Source organism: Coturnix japonica, chromosome 6, assembly GCF_054131305.1.
Source record: "Coturnix japonica strain WE chromosome 6, WE-NBRP24, whole genome shotgun sequence".
In the NCBI taxonomy this organism is placed as follows: Eukaryota; Metazoa; Chordata; class Aves; order Galliformes; family Phasianidae; genus Coturnix; species Coturnix japonica.
Window position 1 is genome coordinate 1,278,228 of NC_140668.1, and position 21,300 is coordinate 1,299,527.

General features: G+C 44.5%; 1 protein-coding gene, 1 long non-coding RNA gene and 1 pseudogene across 3 annotated transcripts; 2 read left to right on the top strand and 1 right to left on the bottom strand.

The window, feature by feature from the left end:
- The first annotated feature begins 4,644 nt into the window (after positions 1-4,644).
- LOC146760189 (uncharacterized) lies at positions 4,645-9,034 on the top strand. The gene is made up of 2 exons (XR_014947306.1): positions 4,645-4,730; positions 5,714-9,034. It is a non-coding gene; the product is annotated as an uncharacterized LOC146760189 (long non-coding RNA).
- Positions 9,035-9,100: 66 nt separating this feature from the next.
- On the bottom strand, positions 9,101-13,963 carry LOC146760190 (uncharacterized). The gene is made up of 2 exons (XM_085550697.1): positions 12,947-13,963; positions 9,101-10,550 (listed from the first exon to the last, which is right to left on the bottom strand). Exons 1-2 carry the CDS (start codon positions 13,563-13,565, stop codon positions 10,354-10,356), a joined length of 816 nt encoding a protein of 271 aa, XP_085406823.1. The 5' UTR covers positions 13,566-13,963; the 3' UTR covers positions 9,101-10,353.
- Positions 13,964-15,719: 1,756 nt separating this feature from the next.
- LOC146760191 (C-C chemokine receptor type 9 pseudogene) lies at positions 15,720-16,903 on the top strand (annotated as a pseudogene). Its single transcript, XR_014947650.1, has 2 exons — positions 15,720-15,775; positions 16,069-16,903. The product of XR_014947650.1 is annotated as a C-C chemokine receptor type 9 pseudogene (transcript).
- The last annotated feature ends 4,397 nt before the right edge of the window (positions 16,904-21,300 follow it).

Below are 21,300 nucleotides of genomic sequence, written 5' to 3' on the forward strand. Positions count from 1 at the left end.
GACGCAGAGGAACTGTAGGCTAAGCTGGACAGGGAGAGGAGGAACCCAACAGCCAACACACTTTGTGCATCAGGAGCTGCTCCTGTACGTAGGTGGCCACCGCATCCCAGATGGCAACTGGCTCTGAAGGGCAGAGGAAAAGCAGGTCACACTGTATCTGCCGCTTCCTGGCACAGGACAGGCTGGGCTCAGCCTTTGAGGAAGATCTTGAATCTCTGATGAAGGCTGGCCATCCAGACAGGGAAGCCCTGCATGGCCAAAACCCATCTGGCAGGCCCAGGGATCCCTGACGGGATAGAACCAGCTGGCCAGCCTGTGTGGTACCTGCCAGGCCAAAAGCCAGCTGGCCCAAGGCGCCATACCAGGTCAAATGCCAGCTGGGTGGCTCGAGTGGGCCCTACCAGGCTAAAAGCCGGCCTGCCGGTATGTGGGGTCTCAGCCAGGCCAAAAGCCAGCTGTCTACTCTGGGGGGCACTGCCAGCTCAAATGCCTGCAAGCCGAGGAAGCCCTTCCAGGCCAAAATCCTGCAGGCCAGGGTCCCTGCCAGGCCAAGATGGCAGCACAGGGGCACTCTGACCAACTGCCGTCTGACACGGAAGCGTTTCTGAATTAAAGGTGTGGGACTGAACTCCTCTGTGCACAAAACATGGCACCCGCTGACATCCTTTGTGCCCTGGGGATGGTGCCGGCCTCCCTCACTGTGGCTGTGGCTTTAGGGCCTTAAGCTGGTTCTGGCCTGCCAGGCTGTGGTGGGAATGCAACGTTGTTTATGCATTAGAGTTTGAACAGGGCAGTTGGTAGCATGTTTTAGAAATACAGTTGCTGAATTATGTGATTAATCCTTCCTTGTCAGACTGCAGTCATTTTTAAATGTGCCAAACAGAACACAAAGAGTATTATGGACTAGAAAAGCTTATTGTAAGGCTGTTCTATTTGGATAGGAGACTCCCAGAAGAAGAAAACAGGTTTCACAAACAACAAAGCCTGGGCCTCCAACAAGGCTGGACTGCCTCACTGTGTGGGAAGGTCAGCATGCAGCAGGCAGGCAGCACGATACTCCCCTCTGTCCTCCTCCCAGGATTATCTGTATGCAATGACCAGCAGACTGACTTGTGGAACCAAACTCCATCAGCACCAAGTAGTTGTAAAGCAGGTATGTTTAATGAGTGATGCTCACACACCCTGGTGCAAGGGGGATTGCTGCACCTCACTTGCACCCCATTAGGGGAAAGTGTGCTACAGATGTAGGCTGAACTGATACATCATCAATAGCTGGCAGGAATTGGGATACATATTCATGACATTCCTCAGACCCCATTAGCACAGTCCCTCCCCCCTTGTGTGTGTGTGGTGAGTCATGGGGGTGGTGATGGGATGAAGGCTTATCGTCTTCCTCGCTGCAAACTTTCAACACTGCAGGAGGGGCAGCCTCACTGTGGGGCCCTTCTCTCATCCTTCACATCAGGTAGATCAAGCAGCAAGATTTGAGGTGGTTCAAATAGACTGGGACTGGCAGAACTAGGGCGAGTTATTTCTAGCTCAATGGGCCCATGAGACCTCAGGCCATTAAGGAAGAGACACGACATATAAGTGTGGTGGAGACCAAGGAGTGGGATTAACTACGGACAGTATTGCACAGGTTATTCATGGCTGTGAAACATGTGCCATAATTAAACGAACCAAGAGGATGAAAACTCTGGGAGGAAGGGTGATGGCAGAAGGATAAATATGGGGATGCGTGGCAGGTTGATTATATCACATTGCCACAATCTCGCAGTGCTAAGTGTTATGTGCTTACCATGGTGGAGTCAACCACTGGGTGGCTTGAAACATACGCAATACCCCATGCTACTGCCCAAAACACCATATTGGTTCTTGAGAAACAAGTCCTATGGCGACACGGCACCCCAGAAAGAATTGAATCTGATAATGGGACACATTTCAAAAATTCTCTTATAAATACTTGGGCCAAAGATCATGGCATTGAGTGGATTTATCATATTCCCTACCATGCACCAGCTTCTGGTAAAATTGAATGACATAATGTGTTGTTGAAAACTATGTTGAAAGCAATGGGTGGTGGAACATTTAAGCACTGGGAGAAGCATTGGGCAGAAGCCACTTGGTTGGTCAATACTAGAGGATCTGTCAATCGTGATGGTCCTACCCAATCCAGCCCCCTGCGTACTGCAGAGGGAGATGAGGTCCCTGTAGTGCATGTAAAGAACATGTTGGGAAAAGCTGTTTGGGTGCTTCCAGCATCTGGAAAGGGCAAACTTCTGGGTGGAATTGTCTTTGCCCAGGGACCTGGGTGCACTTGGTGGGTAATGCAGATGGATGGGAATGTTCAGTGTGTACCACAAGGGAATTTGATGCTGGGGGAGTACAGTCAATAATTTTATGTATCTATATATATATTCACATGTGCAGTGTATTTTAGTTACTATAGTTATACATTTAGTTATGTTACATTTAATTGTACTATTTAGCTACCATAGTTTTACATACATGTATATATGTATATATATTAACCATGATGTAATCATGTAGAATAAGGGGTGGAATGTCATGGTTTTGTAATTTTGTAATTTTGCTATCAGTATTCCACATCGTAACATCATGGAAAGCATGAATACTTTTATCGAATGTGCAGTTCACAGAAGAAGACTACATATCCCAGAGAAGAACACGGTCAGGGATAAGTCACTGGACCAGGACACTATATAATCTCATTCCCAGGCTGGAGTTCTCTCTCTCTCAGACTTCTCGGGGAGTGGGAAGCATTCCAGCCGTGTCAGCTAGAGTTCACAGTAGGCCTCTTGGTTTTCAGGGACTCTCTCTCTCTGTTTCGTTTGATTTATTAGCCTCAATTATATTATATTATATTGCATTATCTTGTATTCCGATATCATATTTAGTAAAATAAGTTTTTCCTCCTTAGATTGCTGCTGTTTTTATCCCATTCCCCTTTTTTCCCTTCCTTTCCGGGCCCGGGGTGGGACCTACGGGGTGGCTCCGCCCTGTCACGGGCATAGGTAAATCTAGATAACCCGTGACATGTACTGATGGACAGTCAGCTGAATACGAGCCAGCAGTGTGCCCAGGTGGCCAAGAAGGCCAGTGGCATCCTGGCTTGTATCAGGAATGGTGTGGTGAGCAGGACTAGGGAAGTCATCCTGCCCCTGCACTTGTCTCTGGTGAGGCCTCACCTCGAGTACTGTGTTCAGTTTTGGGCACCCCAATTCAGAAAGGAGAGGCTGCAGCAGGTTTAAAGAAGGGCAGCAAGGCTGGGGAAGGGCTTGGGGAATACGCTCTACAGGGAGTGACTGAAGGAACTGGGACTGTTCAGTTTGGGAAAAAGGAGGCAGAGGGGAGACCTCATTGCTCTCTCCAGATACCTGAAAGGTGCTTACAGAGAGAGCGGGGCTGGTCTCTTCTCACTGGTGACAGGATGAGGAGAAATGGCCTCAAGCTGCACCAGGGGAAGTTTAGGTTGAATACCAGGAAAAACTTCTTGACAGAAGGGCTTGTTAAGCGCTGGAATAGGCTCCCCAGGGAGGTGGTTGACTCACCATCCCTGGATGTGTTTAAGAACCATTCTGATGCAGAGCTCAGCGACATGATTTTGTGGAGGGCTGTTAGAGTGAGGCTACTATGGTTAGGTTGTGGTTGTACTTGATGATCCTTAATGCCTTTTCCAACCTGAGCAATTCTATGATTCTATGAGATTTAACACCACAGTTCCTGTGGGAGCTGTGATGGGACTTGCAGTTTCTCTGGCTTCCCCACAATCACTTTCTCCAGGCAGATTCTTAGGCTCTGGCAATTCTTGAAAGACAAGTACACACCTCTGTCCAGTTTCCACACCAGCTCCTGCAGTGACATCTCTGACAGCTTGCTCCTCTAAGGAAGAACCAAGCAGGTGGTTGAGTCACCACCCCTGCATGTGTTTAAGAACCATTTGGATGTGGTGCTCAGGGACATGATTTGGCAGCAGGTTGTCAGGTTTAGGGTAAGTTTGGTTAGGTTATGGTTGGACTTGACCACCTTTAAGATCTTTTCCAACCTGAGCAATTCTATGACTCTATGATCCCTATCAAAGTTGACCTTCTGCAGTTTCTCAAATCACTCTGTCTTCAGCAAAATATTACTCTCTGCATCCTCCTGCCTTTCAAGGCTAAGTACAGAAGCCTACCTGCTAACCAGTAGTCTTCGCTGGGCTGGCTGCTGAAATTACCCACCAACAATGAAGAGCCAACAATACAAAGAGAGGTACATCAGCTGAATTAGTCACGCTTTAGTATACCAGATGCTACTAAGATCTAACCTATCTGAGCCCCCACGGGAACACTTTATCAAGCTACACTATCACCTACTGCAGCTAGGAATTATGCTCTGTGTTCCTAAGCCTAATTCTACAGCTGATTGCAAGAGCTCAGGGTTCCAGGTTACATGCAGCAAAACTCAATCTTAACAGAGACATCTTGAACTGTTCTGGAAGCCACCCACTGGTTGATTTAATAATTACTGATGTGCCCAGTTGTGAATGTTCAGTTCAGATAGTATGTACTAAGTTACTTGTAACTGATGATTCAGCTGACACATAATTTATAAACTTATATTTATATGCTACTTTCACATTTTAGGAGAGAGAATTAATTGACCTTAAAAGGAAATCTGCTTCGGATCTCTGGAAAGAAGACTTAGCAGCTTTTGTTGAAGAGCTTGAAGTATGTTTTACAAATCTTTCTAAAAATATATATTAAAAATAAGCAAAATAAACAAAAAAAAAAAGGAAAAAAAAACCAAAACAAAACAAACAGATTGATCTCCAAATATAGGGGCAAGTGGGAAATCTGTTTTGGGTAGTTGACTTCCTATTTGTGGTCCTCAGGGACTGTTTCTTGCATCTGTACAGTACAGTTCTTTTCCAAGTCAGTGAAAGAAAATCTTCAAGGAACAAATTTGTTTTCAAATGACAAAAAAACTGGGAGTAGGAACTAGCAATCCTAAGTGATCTAACCAGTTGGGAAGCAGTAAGCATTATCAAATTCAAAGCCACAAATCTGGGAACAAAGCATGTAGACAAGAAGTGCTAGACAAAAGGCTTTTACCTTGCCTCGTTACTATCTCTGGCAAAAAGGTAAAGGTGTATTGGTGGGTAACTTGCTGAGCCTCAACCTTCAGTGTTTCCTGAAAATGGCTGATGTAATCTTTTGAAGTAACACAGGATAATACAAATAAGATGTTTATTTCTCTGCACGTTCATGGTGCAGATGCAATTGGAAGTATTCTGTGCTGAAACCTCAATTTCTGTAATAAAAAACTGGAAAGGACTGGAAAACGTGCCTTATAAAACTTACTCTAAAAGCTCACTGCTTGCTTTAAACACTGAAGGACTGAAAAGTTATATCAGTACCTGGAGATACAAGTGAGGAAGAGAAACTTGATGAAAGGAAGATATTCCAAAGTGTCCAAAAGTTTTCATTTGTTTGGGCTTGAAAAAAAGTGTAGTTTTTAACCACATGAAGTAGGGAAGAACTCACCAAGATTAAGTGACTGATTTTCCATTAGTAAAATGTACATTATAATTCAGCTGACAATTAAGGGCAGTCTTCTGCTCCATGTTAATAAATACTGAAAAAGCACCATGTTCCACTTTGCCTTTACTGAAAATGAACGTGTTTCCCTCCTGCCCCTGGTTGTTTGTTAGAAAGTAGAAGCACAGGAAAGGAACGACATTCTGGCTGGCATGATTGACTAACCAATAAAAGGTGAAGATGGAAGAGGAATAGTTCCACGGATTACAGCCATGAAAGCTGATGCCAGCAGGAAACTGCTGAAAAGGAAAAAGGTAAACCAACTGTTGTTACAGTTACATTATTTAACTGCTGGATTTTTCTGTGCTGATAATGCAGATCCAAAGACTAGACCCCACTAGACCCCATTAGTACTGTATGTATGTATGTATGATGTTTTGCTAACTCCATGTGTAAAGAAATTAATGCTGGACTTATTTTATATTTGAAAGCCTATTATGACTACTTATTGCTGGAATGTTTTTGTTGCTTTTTTTCCCCTTCCAATACTATTTAAATTTTCAATATAATAGTCTAATTTATTCTCTTCTAAAAATTGTATTGCAGTTTACTGTTGAAATATAAATGTAAAATTTTATTTTGACCAACTTGTTAATATTTTTAAGGTGATGCTGATTTTGTAGTAATAAAAATAGAATATGATGAAGAATTTGGTGGTGTGCAAGCTGAGAGTCGTGGGGATGACTTGGTGAATACGGCAGCCTCAGCAGCTAAAATCCATAAAGTGAAGAAAGAGAAGGAGGAGCCTGGTGAGATATCCTTACACAGTCATCATTAAGTTTGAATGAGTACTAATTTTTGCATTAATTGAATTTTTAAGACATTATGAGAAGGGAAATATACCACTATAAGTATTTCATCTGATTTTCTTTATGCTAATATAGTTCTTTTGTCTTCTAATTGTGATATCTATAGAGACCAATTTGTTGTTTTCAAATATGGTTCCCGAGTTCTCACTTAAGTATCAGTTCTTCACTCTCAAGATCTATCTAAAAGGCTGCTGGAGCCTCTCCTTGATGCCAAAGAAAGCTTTGTTTTTAATATTAGCAGGCCATGATACTTAGACTACTTAGTAGGTATCATCCATCACACAAAGCAGTACAGTGATTCTCCATCAGGGAGCAGTTAAAGGCAACACAGCCAAAAAGATTCTGGAGACACTCATCATTCTGAAGACATTTCCTTAGCAGTATCACAGATGAAAGCTTGAGTACTTACCAGTGTCCACATTCCTGCTATCTGGAGCTTTTTACATGCTCCTTAAGTTATTGAGGGCTGACAGATTACACACAGGCCAGTAGCAAAGCAGAGGGTTTTGTTAAAGGTTGGTTTGTCTTCCAACATGTGGAGTACATTACTTCTCCGTGGTGTGAATGTAGGAGGGCTGCTCCGAGACCAATGCCTCTTGTTTTATTTTGTTGGCCCACAATAACAGAGGTGGACGGTGATGGTGTGGCAGCAGAGGTTGAACCTTCCCAGCAGTATTCCATTCCATTTCATTGTAATGTAACAGGTGGCAGCAGAGGGGCAGTCTGACAAAATGGTGTCTGACATAGAAGTGCAGGTGAAGGAAAGGGATGGAAATGAATTCTTCTATGTGGAAAAATTGCTCTTAGTGACATTAACTGACACTTGCTGAATGTTTATGGACACCAAAAGTGAGCGAAGTGCGACAGTGGGGGGTGCATTTCAGCAGTGCTGACAGTGACAGTGGGTTGCCTCTGCTGGGGCAGATTTTTACCAGCACAGCATGTAGGCTCTTGTTCATCAAAGATGAAAATGCATAGATAATGAAAACACTATTGAATGCTGTTATTGAGCTCTTTGTATTCGTTGTAATTTCCATGGGAATAAATAGAAGGCATTGCTTTCGGAGCAATACAAAAGCTGTGTTTTTAAGATGGCAAGACAGGTTGTGTAGCAGTAATAGAAATTCTGTAAGGATTCCTGTTTATTCCTCAAGTGTAGGAGGCTCGTCTCATTTTAACATCTGCCATTTATCCTGTAATCTATTAAAATTTGATATTTCAAAGGAATATGTGAATGTAACATATTCGTTATCTCTAACTTCTAACAGCAAAAGTAGATGTACCACCTAAACCTAAGAGGGCTCCCAAGGCCAAGAGGTCGGAAACTGTAAATTCTGACTCGGATTCTGAATTTGGCATTCCAAAGAAGACTGCAGAACACAAGGGTAGTAATTTAGGTGTGGTGACGATTAGCATCACCCGATGTCTGTGCTCTCTGTAACAGAAGTTCAAGATTATATTTCAAGTGAAGCAAAGATAGTCTCTAAAAGAACCACTCTGATTTATTAGTAAATGGATCACCAGCAAATAAATCAGCCCTGAGTTTTTTCTATGACAGAAAGAGTTCACTGGTGTTTCTTGGCAATCAGTGTTGTAAACTTCTTAAGTGACCTTCGCTGTTGGAAATTTAATGACTCCAAACCCCTTTTAATTGCTCATGCATTCTGTTGGATACTGTTTATTTTCATTCTGTGAGGTCACCTTTATACATGTCAGTGAAGTTCTGATTGTTGGTAGCTCTATTAAGTCAGGTTTTCTGGTTCTTGAAACCAATTCACTGGTATCCCAATTGTCAGTCCTAAGAAGCACCGCAGCACAGCTAGTGATTTCATCGGAACACTGTAAAGAAAATGTTGTGCCAGTGCTGATAGCTGCCAGGAACAGTAAATTCCTAAGCTGTGAAGGTGCGTGAATGCTGTGTTACCAGCACAAAAAGTTACTGAGGACTTGCAGTACTTTGCAAGTCTGAAAGAAGTTGAGCTGATAAAGTTTGTCCCTGTCTTGAACTGACAGTGTGAATTGCTAGAGAGAATGGTAACTCCAGAAGTAGTATGAAAGAGAGAGATAAAACTGAGAAAATCAACTGTTATGTTGTATTTTCTGCCTGTTGAGAAGAAGCTTGAGCTGTAAAGTGAAGTTCAACTTTACACGCAGACATGATAAGATGTAGCAATGTCCCTGCTGTTTCTTCCAGCGTGCCGAACTCTGATGTTTTATTGAAATTATGTTCTCTCACCTAGGAAAAGGGAGAAGGGCAAAAGAAGTGAAATATTTTGCAGAGTCTGATGAGGATGATGACTAAGTGCCCAAAGAACACACAACTGTTTTCCAGCGACTATCTTGTGTTGCCTTTTTGGTCCCTTCTGTTGCCAACTTTTGTACATTCGACTTATTTTATGTGATAAATGTAATTGATGGCTTTTATTCTTCTGTGTAGGAATTTTAATATCTTGTTCTTACACCTACAGTTTTATGCTCCTTTTTACTCATTGAAATGTCATGTATTTGTCTGACTGGCTTGTAGAGATGTTCTAGACAGCGGTGCTAAAGCACATTTTAATTGACATGGTTGCAAACAGCAAACCTGCTTTTTGAAATAAAGTTTAAACATTAAAAAATGGAAAACTCTCTGTCTTGTGTGTGTGTGTGTGTGTAACGTGGGGGTGGAGGGACCGACTGCCACACGGGTGCTTTTTTAAAATAAATATATTTTATTCTTTGCCAGGAGACTCCATGGAAAAAGGTAAACAGTATATGAACATAGAAAGCATTGTTAAACAATCTCAATGTACAAACAGAGCCAGTGAAAGTACATCACAGACTTGCTAGAATATATAAAAAAAAATAAAAATCCACTAGTGCTTTAAATGAAACCTAAGAAACTGACACTTTAAATCTGTTAACCATTCTAGCACAGTTTTCACTCTGCTTCATGGTGATTTAACAAGGCCAAGAAGGCAGATTCTCTCCTTGTGTTTCTGGAAGTCCTGTCTGTACTTCCCTAGCACCTGGAAGGCCACGTAGCCCAGCTCATTCCTGGTGGTCGACTATTAAGGAAATACCTTGGACTCACCCATTCGAAAGCTGTACATGAGTCGGCTGGTTATCATCCCATGAAGTTTTCCTCATGGCTTGTGAATAAGTAAACAAAAACATGGTAACACTGAGAAGTGTTGCTGCCTTGGAGGCTATCATTGCTGTAGAAATGCAGTAGTTAATGGTGTAGGTAGGTCACCAGCCAGCTAATAAACCACTTTTTCAATTTTAAAGTGACGTTAACAGTGGAACCAATGACATCTGAATAACTGATCTGGCAGTTAACGCTGACACCGATGTCTTTTCTGCGAGTGCAGGGATTTTCGTGTACTTTTTACAAGGAAGGAGATGCAAACTGAGGGCATCCAAGAGTAGTTTTCATATTAACTAATCCGATGGTCCTTGAAATTTCCTTTTCTGGATGTGTACAGTAGGTCCGTTTCATCTGGTTGGTGTCTTGTACGAGAGACAAAAGGAAAGCACCAAACATCCAGTACAGAAAATACAGCCATACATTTGTATGTACAAAGTCATCAGAAATACAACCAGAATTGAAAGTCTGAGATCTGTCTTGTCACCATGCAGTCTTGAATGTTCAAAAAACAGAAGCTTAACTATTTTTATTTTCTTTTTCTTTCTTTCTTTTTTTTTTTTTTTTTTTTGCATGAAATGGCTGATTTAGAGTTTCAAAAGTTTGCATTTTCTATTTGAAAGAGTTTAAACAGCAAGGAGTATATATCGATACATATGAAAATGTCTTGGTTTTTGTTGAGTTTTTACCTATCTATATATATACATGTATAGATATATATTAAATCCAGAAAGTAAGCAGCAGTAAAAATGTTTTCTCTTGCTTTTCATCCCTGTACATAAGGTGTTAGGATTGTCTGAAGTAGCTGGAATATGTCTTATTGCACCATAGGGGATTGACTCACACTGCAGTTATCCACCGAGCTAGGTGAGATACTCGGGCTGTGTTCTGCAGCGTTTCCATTTGAGGTTGGTGTCAGTGGTTCGTGTCCTTCAGAGTTCTCCAACATTTCTTGAATAAAAGGTGGCATGGATCCAGGAATTTCCATTTTCAGCGTAATGACACGGTCCGCACCTTAAGGAAGAAAACAAAAGAGAAGTCCTCTCTATTAGGATGAGTTGTGCAGTTTCTTTTTCCATAGCATCATTGGTAGTAATTTCAGGGTATGTTATTTCAACAGCTTTGATGTCTCCCTCTATAGTTCTGCATACAAAATTACGTAAGTAAGTGAGCTCCTTCAATTCATGGCAGGAAAATGGAGCAAGATGAGCTCTCCTTAACAAACTGATTTAAAATGGTGCTCACAGCAGCCAACAGCACAGTACAGTAAATTAGATGAACCGTGTTGTCACGGGTTACTTAGATTTACCTATGCCTGTGACAGGGGAAGCCACCCCATGGGCCCCCCCCCCGGGGCCCGGAAAGAAGGGGGAAAAGGGGAGTGGGATAAAACAGCGACAATCTAAGGAGGAAAAACTTATTTTACTAAATTTGATATCGAAATACCATATCAATCCACCCCTTATTCTACATTATTACATCATGGTTAATATATATATACATATATATACACGTATGTAAAATTATGATAGCTAAACAGTAGAATTGCATGTAACATAACTAAATGTACAACTATAATAACTACACATGCAAACATATATATATAAATACATAAAATTATTGACTGCACTCCCCCAGCATCAAATTCCCTTCTGGCACACATTGAACATCCCCATCCTTCTGCATTACCCACCAAGTGCACCCAGGTCCCTGGGCAAAGACAGTTCCACGGATAGGTTTGCCCTTTCCAGAAGCTGGAAGGACCCAAACAGCTTTTCCCAACATGTTCTTTACATGTACAACAGGGACCTTATCTCCTTCTACAGTGTGTAGGGGGCTAGATTGACTAGGACCATCACGATTGACAGATCCTCTAGTATTCACCAACCAGGTGGCTTCTGCCAGATTCTTCTCCCAGTGCTTAAATGTTCCACCACCCATTGCTTTCAACATAGTTTTCAACAACCCATTATATCGTTCAATTTTACCAGAAGCTGGTGCATGGTAGGGAATATGATAAATCCACTCAATGCCATGATCTTTGGCCCAAGTATTTATAAGGGAATTTTTGAAGTGTGTCCCATTATCAGATTCAATTCTTTCTGGGGTGCCATGTCGCCACAGGACTTGTTTCTCAAGACCTAATATGGTGTTTCGAGCAATAGCATGGGGTATTGCGTATGTTTCAAGCCACCCAGTGGTTGCCTCTACCATGGTGAGTACATAACACTTACCACTGCGAGATCGTGGCAAGGTGATATAATCAACCTGCCACGACTCCCCATATTTATACTTTTCCATCACCCTTCCTCCCAGAGAGGTTTCATCCTTTTGGATTGTTTAATTATGGCACATGTTTCACAGTCATGAATAATCTGAGCAATAGCGTACCATGGTTAAGTCCACCCCTCGGTCTCTGGCCCACTTATATATCGCGTCTCTTCCTTGATGACCTGAGGTCTCATGAGCCCATCGAGCTAGAAATAATTAGCCCTTATTCTGCCAGTCCAAGTCGATTTGAGCCACCTCAATTTTGGCAGCTTTATCTACCTGATGGTTGTTTTGTTGTTCTTCAGTAGCCCGACTTTTGGGCACATGTGCATCCACATGATGCACCTTTACAACCATATTCTTTGTTCGGGCAGCAATGTCCTTCCATAATTCAGCAGCCCAAACAGATTTACCCTTCCGTTGCCAGTTATTTTGTTCCCACCTCTGTAACCACCCCCATAAGGCATCTGCCACCATAGTGGCCACGGTAGTCTACTGTCAGCCTCCATTCTCCACTGGCTTTACGCACTGGCCATATGGGACTGTTAAAAGGTGAGAGAGTTTTACTGATCACTCCCTGATTCTCCAACTGGCGAATCAAATCATGAATGGGGAGCAAGGAATCCCTGTTGGTGCGATACTACCGTCTGTGCACTGTCTTTGTATCAATCGGTACCTGCTGCTCTTTTACTCGTAGCAGCCCCACAACAGACGGGTCCTCTGACAGGCCAGGCAAAACAGACAGCTGCTTAATGTTGTCCATATCTACAGCAGCTATCCCAAAGGCCCATCGATACCCCTTAGGATCCTTGAAATGCCCCCTTCTGAGGTAATCAATACCCAGTATACATGGAGCCCCTGGGCCAGTCACAATAGGATGTTTTTGCCAGTCTTTGCCAGTGAGACTTATTTCAGCCTCCAGCACAGTCAGTTCTTGAGAGCCCCCAGTCACTCCAGAAATATGGATTGATTCTGTCCCTTCATGACTGGAGGGCATTAGGGTGCACCGTGCACCGGTATCCACCAGCGCCTTATATTCCTGTGGTTCTGATGTGCCAGGCCATCGAATCCACACAGTCCAATAAACTCTATTATCCCTTTCCCTCCCCTGACTGAGGGCAGGCCCCTCTATTGGTTACCTGTGATGACTGGAGCAACTCCACTGGTGGTTGGTATGTCCAGTAGTTCTTTCACCCGTGCTCGTAGTGCAGAAGTAGGCTGATCATGCCACTTCCTCATGTCTTCTCCACGGTCACGTAGGTAGCGCCACATGGAAACACGCGGTACAATCGTACTGTTGTTCTTTGCTCGAGCTGGGAAGCGTGTGCGTTTAACAGCTGAGACTTTTGATGATGCAGGTGAGGAGTAGGACTGGACTAGTTTGATCAGATCCTTCATTAGACCTGGTGGCCCGTACGAGGATTGACCTTCATCAGTTGTTTCTGATACTATTACGGGATCATTACGTTTGGTTGATGGAAACAATTTCTTGCACATTTCATCTACTTGGTCTTCTAGCCGTGAGATGGCAGACACTGCGGCATGCAGTTGAGGGAGCTGCTGATCGACGGTTTGAAGCATTATAATCAGCTCAACAACTCGGGGCCATCTGTCCTCGAATCCTTTAGATCCTGTTACCAATGTCTGTGCAATTCTCTCTGGTGCTGTACTTGTGATTTTCTGCCACATGTCAGGATCAGCCCTTACTCTCTCAGGGTCAAGTTCGCTTGGATCAGGGTTGTACAACATTTTCGCCATGGCCAATTCCCTCAGGCACTGAATACCTTTTTGGACGGTATTCCAACTATCAAATTTAGGCTTCAAAGCATCCTTATAGGGGTACCTTTCTCTCACGGCTTCTAACAGCCGCAACCAGAGAGTGGCAGCTCCATCCGAACATCTGCTAATCCCTCTGTCGATACCTGCATCTTGGGCAATGCTTCCTAGTTGGCGAGCTTCATTACCATCTAGAGACAAGCTGTTGGCCCCGTTGTCCCAGCAGCGAAGCAACCAAGCGAGGATACCTTCATCTTGACGCCGTGTAAACTCCTTTCTTGAGCCTTGGATTTCAGTCAGCTTCAGAGGTCGACGATAGGTGATTTCCTCCTCATCATCAGTCTCTTCTTCATGCCTCTTGGTTTTTCCCTTTGCTTTTTTCGGTACTGCTCCATGCCCGGCACCTGGGTCTTCTGCTGCCCCCCCCCCCCCCCTCTGCTTCTCCTTCTTTTCGTTCTAGACGCATGGACACCCGTTTCCATTTCTTGCCTTCCACAGGGGCAACTGATATTGCTACTCCTGTGACTGATCAGAGTTAACTTGGGCTTGAATCTCAGATCGGAAACTCTCTCTCTCCAGAATAGTATGATACAAAGCACGGTATGCATAAGCCAAACCCCACATAAGGTTTACCTCCTTAGATCTCTGACCCAAATACTCAATTTCTTAGGGTCCCTTAGGTGTTCAAGAGTGAAATCCCATGACACTGCGGGTCCCCATGCTTCTAAGACTTTTCCTAAACCTTTCCATATTCCCTGCCAGTCATCATTCTCTGGTTCTGGAGGAGACTTCCACATAGAACGAATGCATAGGAATGTATATGCATTCATTGATAGTGATAACATGGATACAAGTATGAACCCTATCTCAGTTACTGAAAGGCGTGTGGAAATCTGAGAGTACAATCTAAAAAAAAGCAGGTTTTTTTAGCCTGTACAATGGATTAAACATGGTGGTGTTTGTAAAATTGCCTGTTCCATCTGGGATGCAAGTACTTGTAAGATTCGCAATTCCATCTGGGATACAAGTGTTTGTAAGATTCACAATTCCATCTGGGGTGTAGATGCCAAAATTCGGACCATACCACATCTCATAAAAGTACCAGGCAGGTGTCTCCATCAGTATCCACCTTATTAGGCTATATACCTGCACAATTCCACAACACCAAATTATGGTGTTAATAGTTGACCAATACTTTAAGAAGATCATAATTGCTTTCAATCCCTTAAACAGAGCAACTGGGATGAAGAGTGGATTCATAGCTGGCAGGCTCTGTAAAAGTCAGAGCTAGCTAGCTTTGCTCTAAGGGAGAAAGAAATCCCTTTGTTTTCTACACAAAAGTTAGATAGCAATGCTGAGAATGTACAGCAGCCCTTAATGTTGACAATTTGTCTGGTATTTCAAGGTCACGTTCTCAGTGAGCAGCTACGAAAAGATAATACTCCCCTAACGAAGCTCTTTAAGAGTAAAGAGAGAGTCGTTCTAAAAGCTAAAAAGCTCTATGCCCGCATTCTCCACCAAAAAATCTGTCACAGGTTACTTAGATTTACCTATGCCCGTGACAGGGGAAGCCACCCCGTGGGCCCCCCCCTGGGGCCCGGAAAGAAGGGGGAAAAGGGGAGTGGGATAAAACAGTGACAATCTAAGGAGGAAAAACTTATTTTACTAAATATGATATCGAAATACAAGATAACACAATATAATATAATTGAGGCTAACAAATCGAACGAAACAGAGAGAGAGAGTCCCCAAAAACCGAGAGGCCTACTGTGAACTCTAGGCGACACGGCTGGAACGCTTCCCACTCTCCGAGAAGTTCGAGAGAAGAAGGAGGGCACTCCAGCCTGGGAACGAGATTATATAGCGTCCTGGTCCCGTGACTTATCATTAACCCTGTTGTTCTCTGGGATATGTAGTCTTCTTCTGTGGACTGCACATTCAATAGAAGTATCCATACTTTACATGATGTTATGATGTGGAATACTGATAGCAAAATTACAAAATTACAAAACCATGACACGCGTCTTTTCCCAGAAGGAACCAAAACGGTCCCAAATGATGCTGAGAAATTAAAGGCAACTGAGATCACTTGGAAGGCGTTATAAATTGGAACGTACTTCCCAATTCCTAAGCTGGATGGGATCTGCAAAGCCTGCGGGAGGGCAAAATGTTGGGGGCTCCGTGCTAAGCAGGTGCAGTGCAATGCCAGAAGTAAATACTGCCTCACTGCAAACTGTGGAGTAAGACCAGAATTCAACAAGCCCTTGTCTTATAAAAGAAGAAACTCAGCCAAAGGGATACTTTGGCGAAGCTGCCTTCTCTTGGGGTTGCAGGTGTTTAGAGCTAATTCATCACAAAAGTACACAGAAACCCTGTTTACATCTGATGTAACTGAAGTTAAGGGACTGTTCAGTACTTCCCAAGTGCAACTAAAATTCAGTGCATGTTCTAGTGCATGCCAGCTCTGTAGAACAGTTTAGAATAGGGAAGGAGTGTGCAATGTCATCAATAGCATGCATAAGATCAACTTCTACGGCTGCATCTTGTTTCTAACACGCATCAGTTTTGACACGTACATCACCATTGTTCAAGCAACAAAAGCTAAATCTTCCAAGAAAAGGTGGATCCTGCGCAGCAAACTCGTGTGCATGGCTGTCTGGCTGGCATCTGTCAGCCTGTGCCTCCCTGAGATCATGTACAGCCAGAGCAAGCAGATCGGTGCTGTGACGGTCTGCAAAATGACGTACCTGCCCAACCTTGGCATGGCCTTCAGAGTTGCCATCCTGGCTCTGAAAGTCACTATAGGCTTCTTCCTCCTGCTTCTGGTCATGGCTATTTGCTACACCCTGATCATCGACACCCTCCTCCAAGCCAAAAGATGCCAAAAGCAGAAGTCATTAAAGATCATCATCATTATCATCACTGCCTTTCTCCTCTCTCAGTTCCCATACAACATTGTTTTGCTGATCGAGACCATCAACATGTACACTGGGGCGGTGTACAGCTGCCAGACCATCAGTGGGCTGGACATTGGGCTGCAGGTCACCCAGAGCATCGCCTTCCTCCACAGCTGCCTCAACCCCTTCCTCTATGTCTTTGCTGGGGAGCGCTTCAGGATGGCACTGGCCAGGATGGTGCAGAGCACTGGCCGTTACTGGCTTGGAGGCCAGGAGCAGTGCTCCTCCTTGGGTGACAGCCAGGACCACAGCTCCAACTGGTCCTTTGCCATGCTGGGGCGGCAGTGGGTGAGGAACTCACTCACCCTCAGCACCCATTTGGCCTCCTCTGTTGTTCCTGCCTCGTCCCAAATCCTTGTGTAAGCCAATGTCTCCTGAGGGGTATCTAGTATGTCCTTTCAGACGTCGTTCCTGCACCCTGAAGATTGCCTTGGAGGAGGGCTGGCCTCCGTGGTTGTGTCCAGGACTAAGCAGGGACACTGAGGGCCCTACATGTGCCTTCTTTGTGCCCTGCCAAGCCAGACCAGGCCTCGCTCACGTAGGGAAGTGAAACCTTCAGCACCACGCAGCAAAATGGAGCCAGGCATGTTGTGAGCCAAGCTGATGAAGGATAAGAGCTATCTCTGAGGCAGCTCTTAGAACCCATCCGTGGCTCAAAACACAGCCCAAACAGCAAACCTCTCAGGAAAGCCATGAGCAGCATGCAAGGATGAACCATCTTCCCATCCATGGAGAGCAGTGAGAAGGAGCTGGGCCCTTGCTGCAGGCCAGCTCCATGATAACTCAATTTTTGGCTGTTGCCTGGTTTCAGAAAGTGAAGGCAGTTCCCTGCACACATGGACACAATGCTGCTTTGTGGGACAGGCAAAGGAAAGCTAATATTCTGTACTCACTACAGAATTAAATCCTTCTCCTGTATTTTAGCTCTTTGATGTAAGAACTCAAGGCCATTGGATGCTCTGAGTTTTCTGTCCCTGAGCACCCAAACCCCAAACCGATGATTCAACAAACCATCAATTATGAGCTGGTACCTTTGCAACGACGACAAAAGACGTTTAACCCAGAACTGATGAGACAGAGAGTCGTAAGACCTCAAACCCATTGTTAGCAACATTTTGGTTGAGATGCTCCTCCTGGGGCTGGTAGGGTACAAGGTGCATGTAGGTGGGAGCTGCAGCAAGCCTAAGTTTCTTGGGAACTGGGAAGGGCCGACATTGGCACCAGAAGAGCATGGGAGCTCTGTGGTACCACAAGGCTCCCAGCAATCCCAATTCCCACCCCCGGCACCCCTGAGTTTATGCTGCTTGTTTTAGTACTCAGGAGGCTTTCTTGTAAATAACCAATTTTAATCAACTGCTTTGGCATTAGGTAACTATCAGTCATTAAAGCATCTTGGTAAGCACCGGTTTTATGCAAGGCTTGGCACTGCTTTCCTTACTAGCACAGTAAATCTGGGGTTCTACTTGGATATACATTTTTTGAGGGCTTTTTACTGTTTTTCTTTTTTTTCCTTAGAGAAATAAATGCTGAAAGAGATGTGCATTTTTTCCTGTATGTGTAAGGGCGGCATTTGTGATTTGCGCAGAGCTCTGTAGAAAGTGTTATTTACAGCTGGTTACCTGAGAAGGGTCGTAAACACAGTGCAGCTAAGCAAGCAGCCATACCACCTGCAAGGACAGCAAGAACATCAGGATGCCCTGGGATGGTGAGAAACTAGCCATGGTTTTGTGAACTCAGCAAGGGAGTAACTTTCAGGATGATAACCACAAGTTGCAAAGATACTTGGGGATGGTATGTAATTGGGAACCAATGATGAGCTCCGCTTTTGCAATATGTATGAGCTAATTATCCATATTATAAATGTACAGGCAGCCAAGGAATAAACGAGATTAGCTGATCATATGTCAATGACAGGTGTGGTCGTTTGCTTTTCTCCCGCCGTTCTACAACAAATGTTGACCCTCGACGTGATCTACCAGGAAGGATCGCAGCAGCGAATGTGCTCGGATCCTTAAGCAGCGGGGATAGCATGTGCCAGGAAAAGAAGGTGCAGGTGCTCTATGTGACCGTATAGAAGGGCCTAGCCGATACGGGCTGCCGACGTCCTTAAGACTGCAATAGCGTGCTGACAAATAGGTATGGGAAGGCAAGCAGTTTATGAATTATTTTTTTGCTTTTTTTTTTTTAAAAAAAGCGTCTGGTATTTTCTTGCTTTTTGGAAAAAAAATGTCAGGTTAAGGGGATAGACTTGCAAAAGGAACTCCCCGAGTTATTAGCGAATGGGTATGCTAAAGGGATATTTCAGAATCCGCATTTAGTGCATGATCTTGCTGAATGGCGTAAATTTGGAGATGCAATTTTTCAGGGAATGATAGATGGGGAGAAGATGGCTAAAAAATGCGGGAAGTGGTGGTGTGTGGTTTGTAATGATTTGCTGCAATATCAGGCAGAAAAGGAAGCGGCAGAGTTGTTGTCACAATTGCAGTCTACGGTCAGTCAGTTTGGAGTTAAAAGTGAGCCAGCGAGACAGATGCTGGATTATATCTGGAGTACTCAGGTTTTGTTGCCATCTGATTGTCGGGCTATAGCTAGGTTGATTTTTTCGCAGCACCAACAACTGCTATTTAATGCTTATTGGGAAGAGATGTGCCAACAGAGCGTTGTGATAGTTAGGCAGCCCGGAGATCCGCTGTATAATGTCACCGTTGAAGAACTTTTAGGGGTGGGTGCTTTCATCCGGACGGGGGCCCAGGCTTTATTAGGACCAGTTAAATGTAGGGAGTCAATGTATCTGGCCAGGCAGGCTATGGATAAGATCAAGGCACCAGGTGGGCTGCCGTCTTATATGGGAATCCAGCAGGGAAGAAATGAGGATTTTGGAGTGTTTCTAGATAAGGTAGCCGGAGCCATAGAGAAGGCTGGAGTACCAGAGTACATGAGGGAAATAATGCTAAAACATTGTGCACTTCAGAATTGTAATGCTACAGTTCGTGGCATTCTAAGTACTTTGAGGAGTAACTGGACAATAGAGGAGGCGTTACACAGATAATCGAGCGTTCCCACAGGGGCTCAGGCTTTTATAGTTGAGGCTATTAAAGAGCTAGGGGCAGGATTAAAGGCACAGGCTGAGGCTTCTCAGAATCAAGTGTCAGCAGCTCTTGCACCCTTACAAGCGTCTGCGGTAACCAGTGCAGGCCCAAGCACCTCTGTTAAATGTTTCCGGTGCGGCGTTAAGGGACATTTGCGACGGAATTGCCAAGCTGTCGGTGTGTGGTGCCAGAACTGCCGCTCGGACAACCACAACACCGTCACCTGCCGACGCCGGTCGAGAAACCTCCAGCCCAGCGCGAGAAAGAACAGCGGCCGCGCTCCGACACAACCAGCCGTTCCCAGCCAGCGGCCGCCTGCCGCCCCCCCCACGTCGCTGGCCGCGTTGTCGGCCTCTACGGCCCCCCCGCCCTTCAGTCCGCCTACGTCGCTCGTCGCGCCCCCGCCCTCTGCTCCGCCCACGTCGTTCTCTGCGCCTCGCCGTGCCGCCCCCCCTCGTCGTGCGCGGCTGCGTCTGTGCAGCCCGTGTGTAACGTGGTTAAAGACACGGACGGACCGAAACCAGGGGATCGTTGTGACCCCGGTCCAGTAGATCCAGAAAGAGAATCGGACGCATTTCCTCCTGATGATACTTTGAAGGGAGCAGGAACGACAATTTTCCCTACAGCGTACTGTGATGTCTTAGAGCAGTGCAGAAAAGAAGCAATATTAAGGGGTGATGCTGACACGTTGCAAGCCTTTCCTGTGTTGTATCAGCCGAATCAGGCCCCCCGTTGGGAATCCCTGCCTTGTGAGGCAGTGAAGGAGCTAAGGGAGTCAGTGAGAACACACGGAGTTCAGTCAGCCTTTACATACAATCTTTTGGTTGCAAACAGTGACAGTTACGCTATGACCCCTCACGATTGGAAAATTGTGTTAAGAATGATCCTCTCTGCTATGCAATACATCGTGTTTGTGACTGAATACCGGCTACATAATTTGACTGATACCTCTTTGCCTCAAACTGGGACAAATCCATGTGGCACAGCACCTCTTCAACTGTGTCAGACAGATGTCACTCACGTTCCTGAATTTGGCTGTCTAAAATATGCACATGTAACGATAGATACTCATTTTTCTTATGTATCTGCCACAGCACATACAGGTGAACACAGTTGCAATGCCCGTAAACACTGGTTATCTGTTTATGCTGCTATGGGAATCCCACATACTACAAAAGCAGATAATGGGCCTGCGTATACCTCTAAGGCCACTCGAACTTTCCTCCAAGAAGGGTGTGTTAAACATACTACAGCCATTGCTCATTCTCCCACTGAACAAGCTATCACTGAGCACATTTATCAAACACTGAAATCCATTCTTATTACTATTAAACAAAAAAGGGAATATGGGAGACACACTACAAGAAATATTATGCAAGGTTTTGCTTGTTTTGCTTGTGCTGAAGTTTCTGGATCGTGTTCATAGAGATGCAGCTTATGTGGATCGTCATTTTGAGGCTTCCCCAGTGCTAAAGGAACAGCCTATGGTTAATGTTTGGAATATGGCCACAGGACTTTGGGACAGTCCCCTACCACTGACAACTTGGGGTCGTGAATATGCTCGTATTTCCACAGGGACCGGCCCTATGTGGGTTCCAGCATGATATGTTCAGTCTCATCTGAAGGCAGAAAATAGCATCCAGCCTTCATAGTAATTGTAATTGTGTGTTT

Bases quoted from the DNA above. Each gene is read 5' to 3' on its own strand.
- LOC146760190 (XM_085550697.1), bottom strand. From the start codon at position 13,565: ATGGCGAAAATGTTGTACAACCCTGATCCAAGCGAACTTGACCCTGAG. The intron at 10,551-12,946 runs GTAACCAATAGA...TTCTTCCTTAAG, and splicing joins AGTTGCTCCAGTCATCACAG to GTGCGGACCGTGTCATTACG.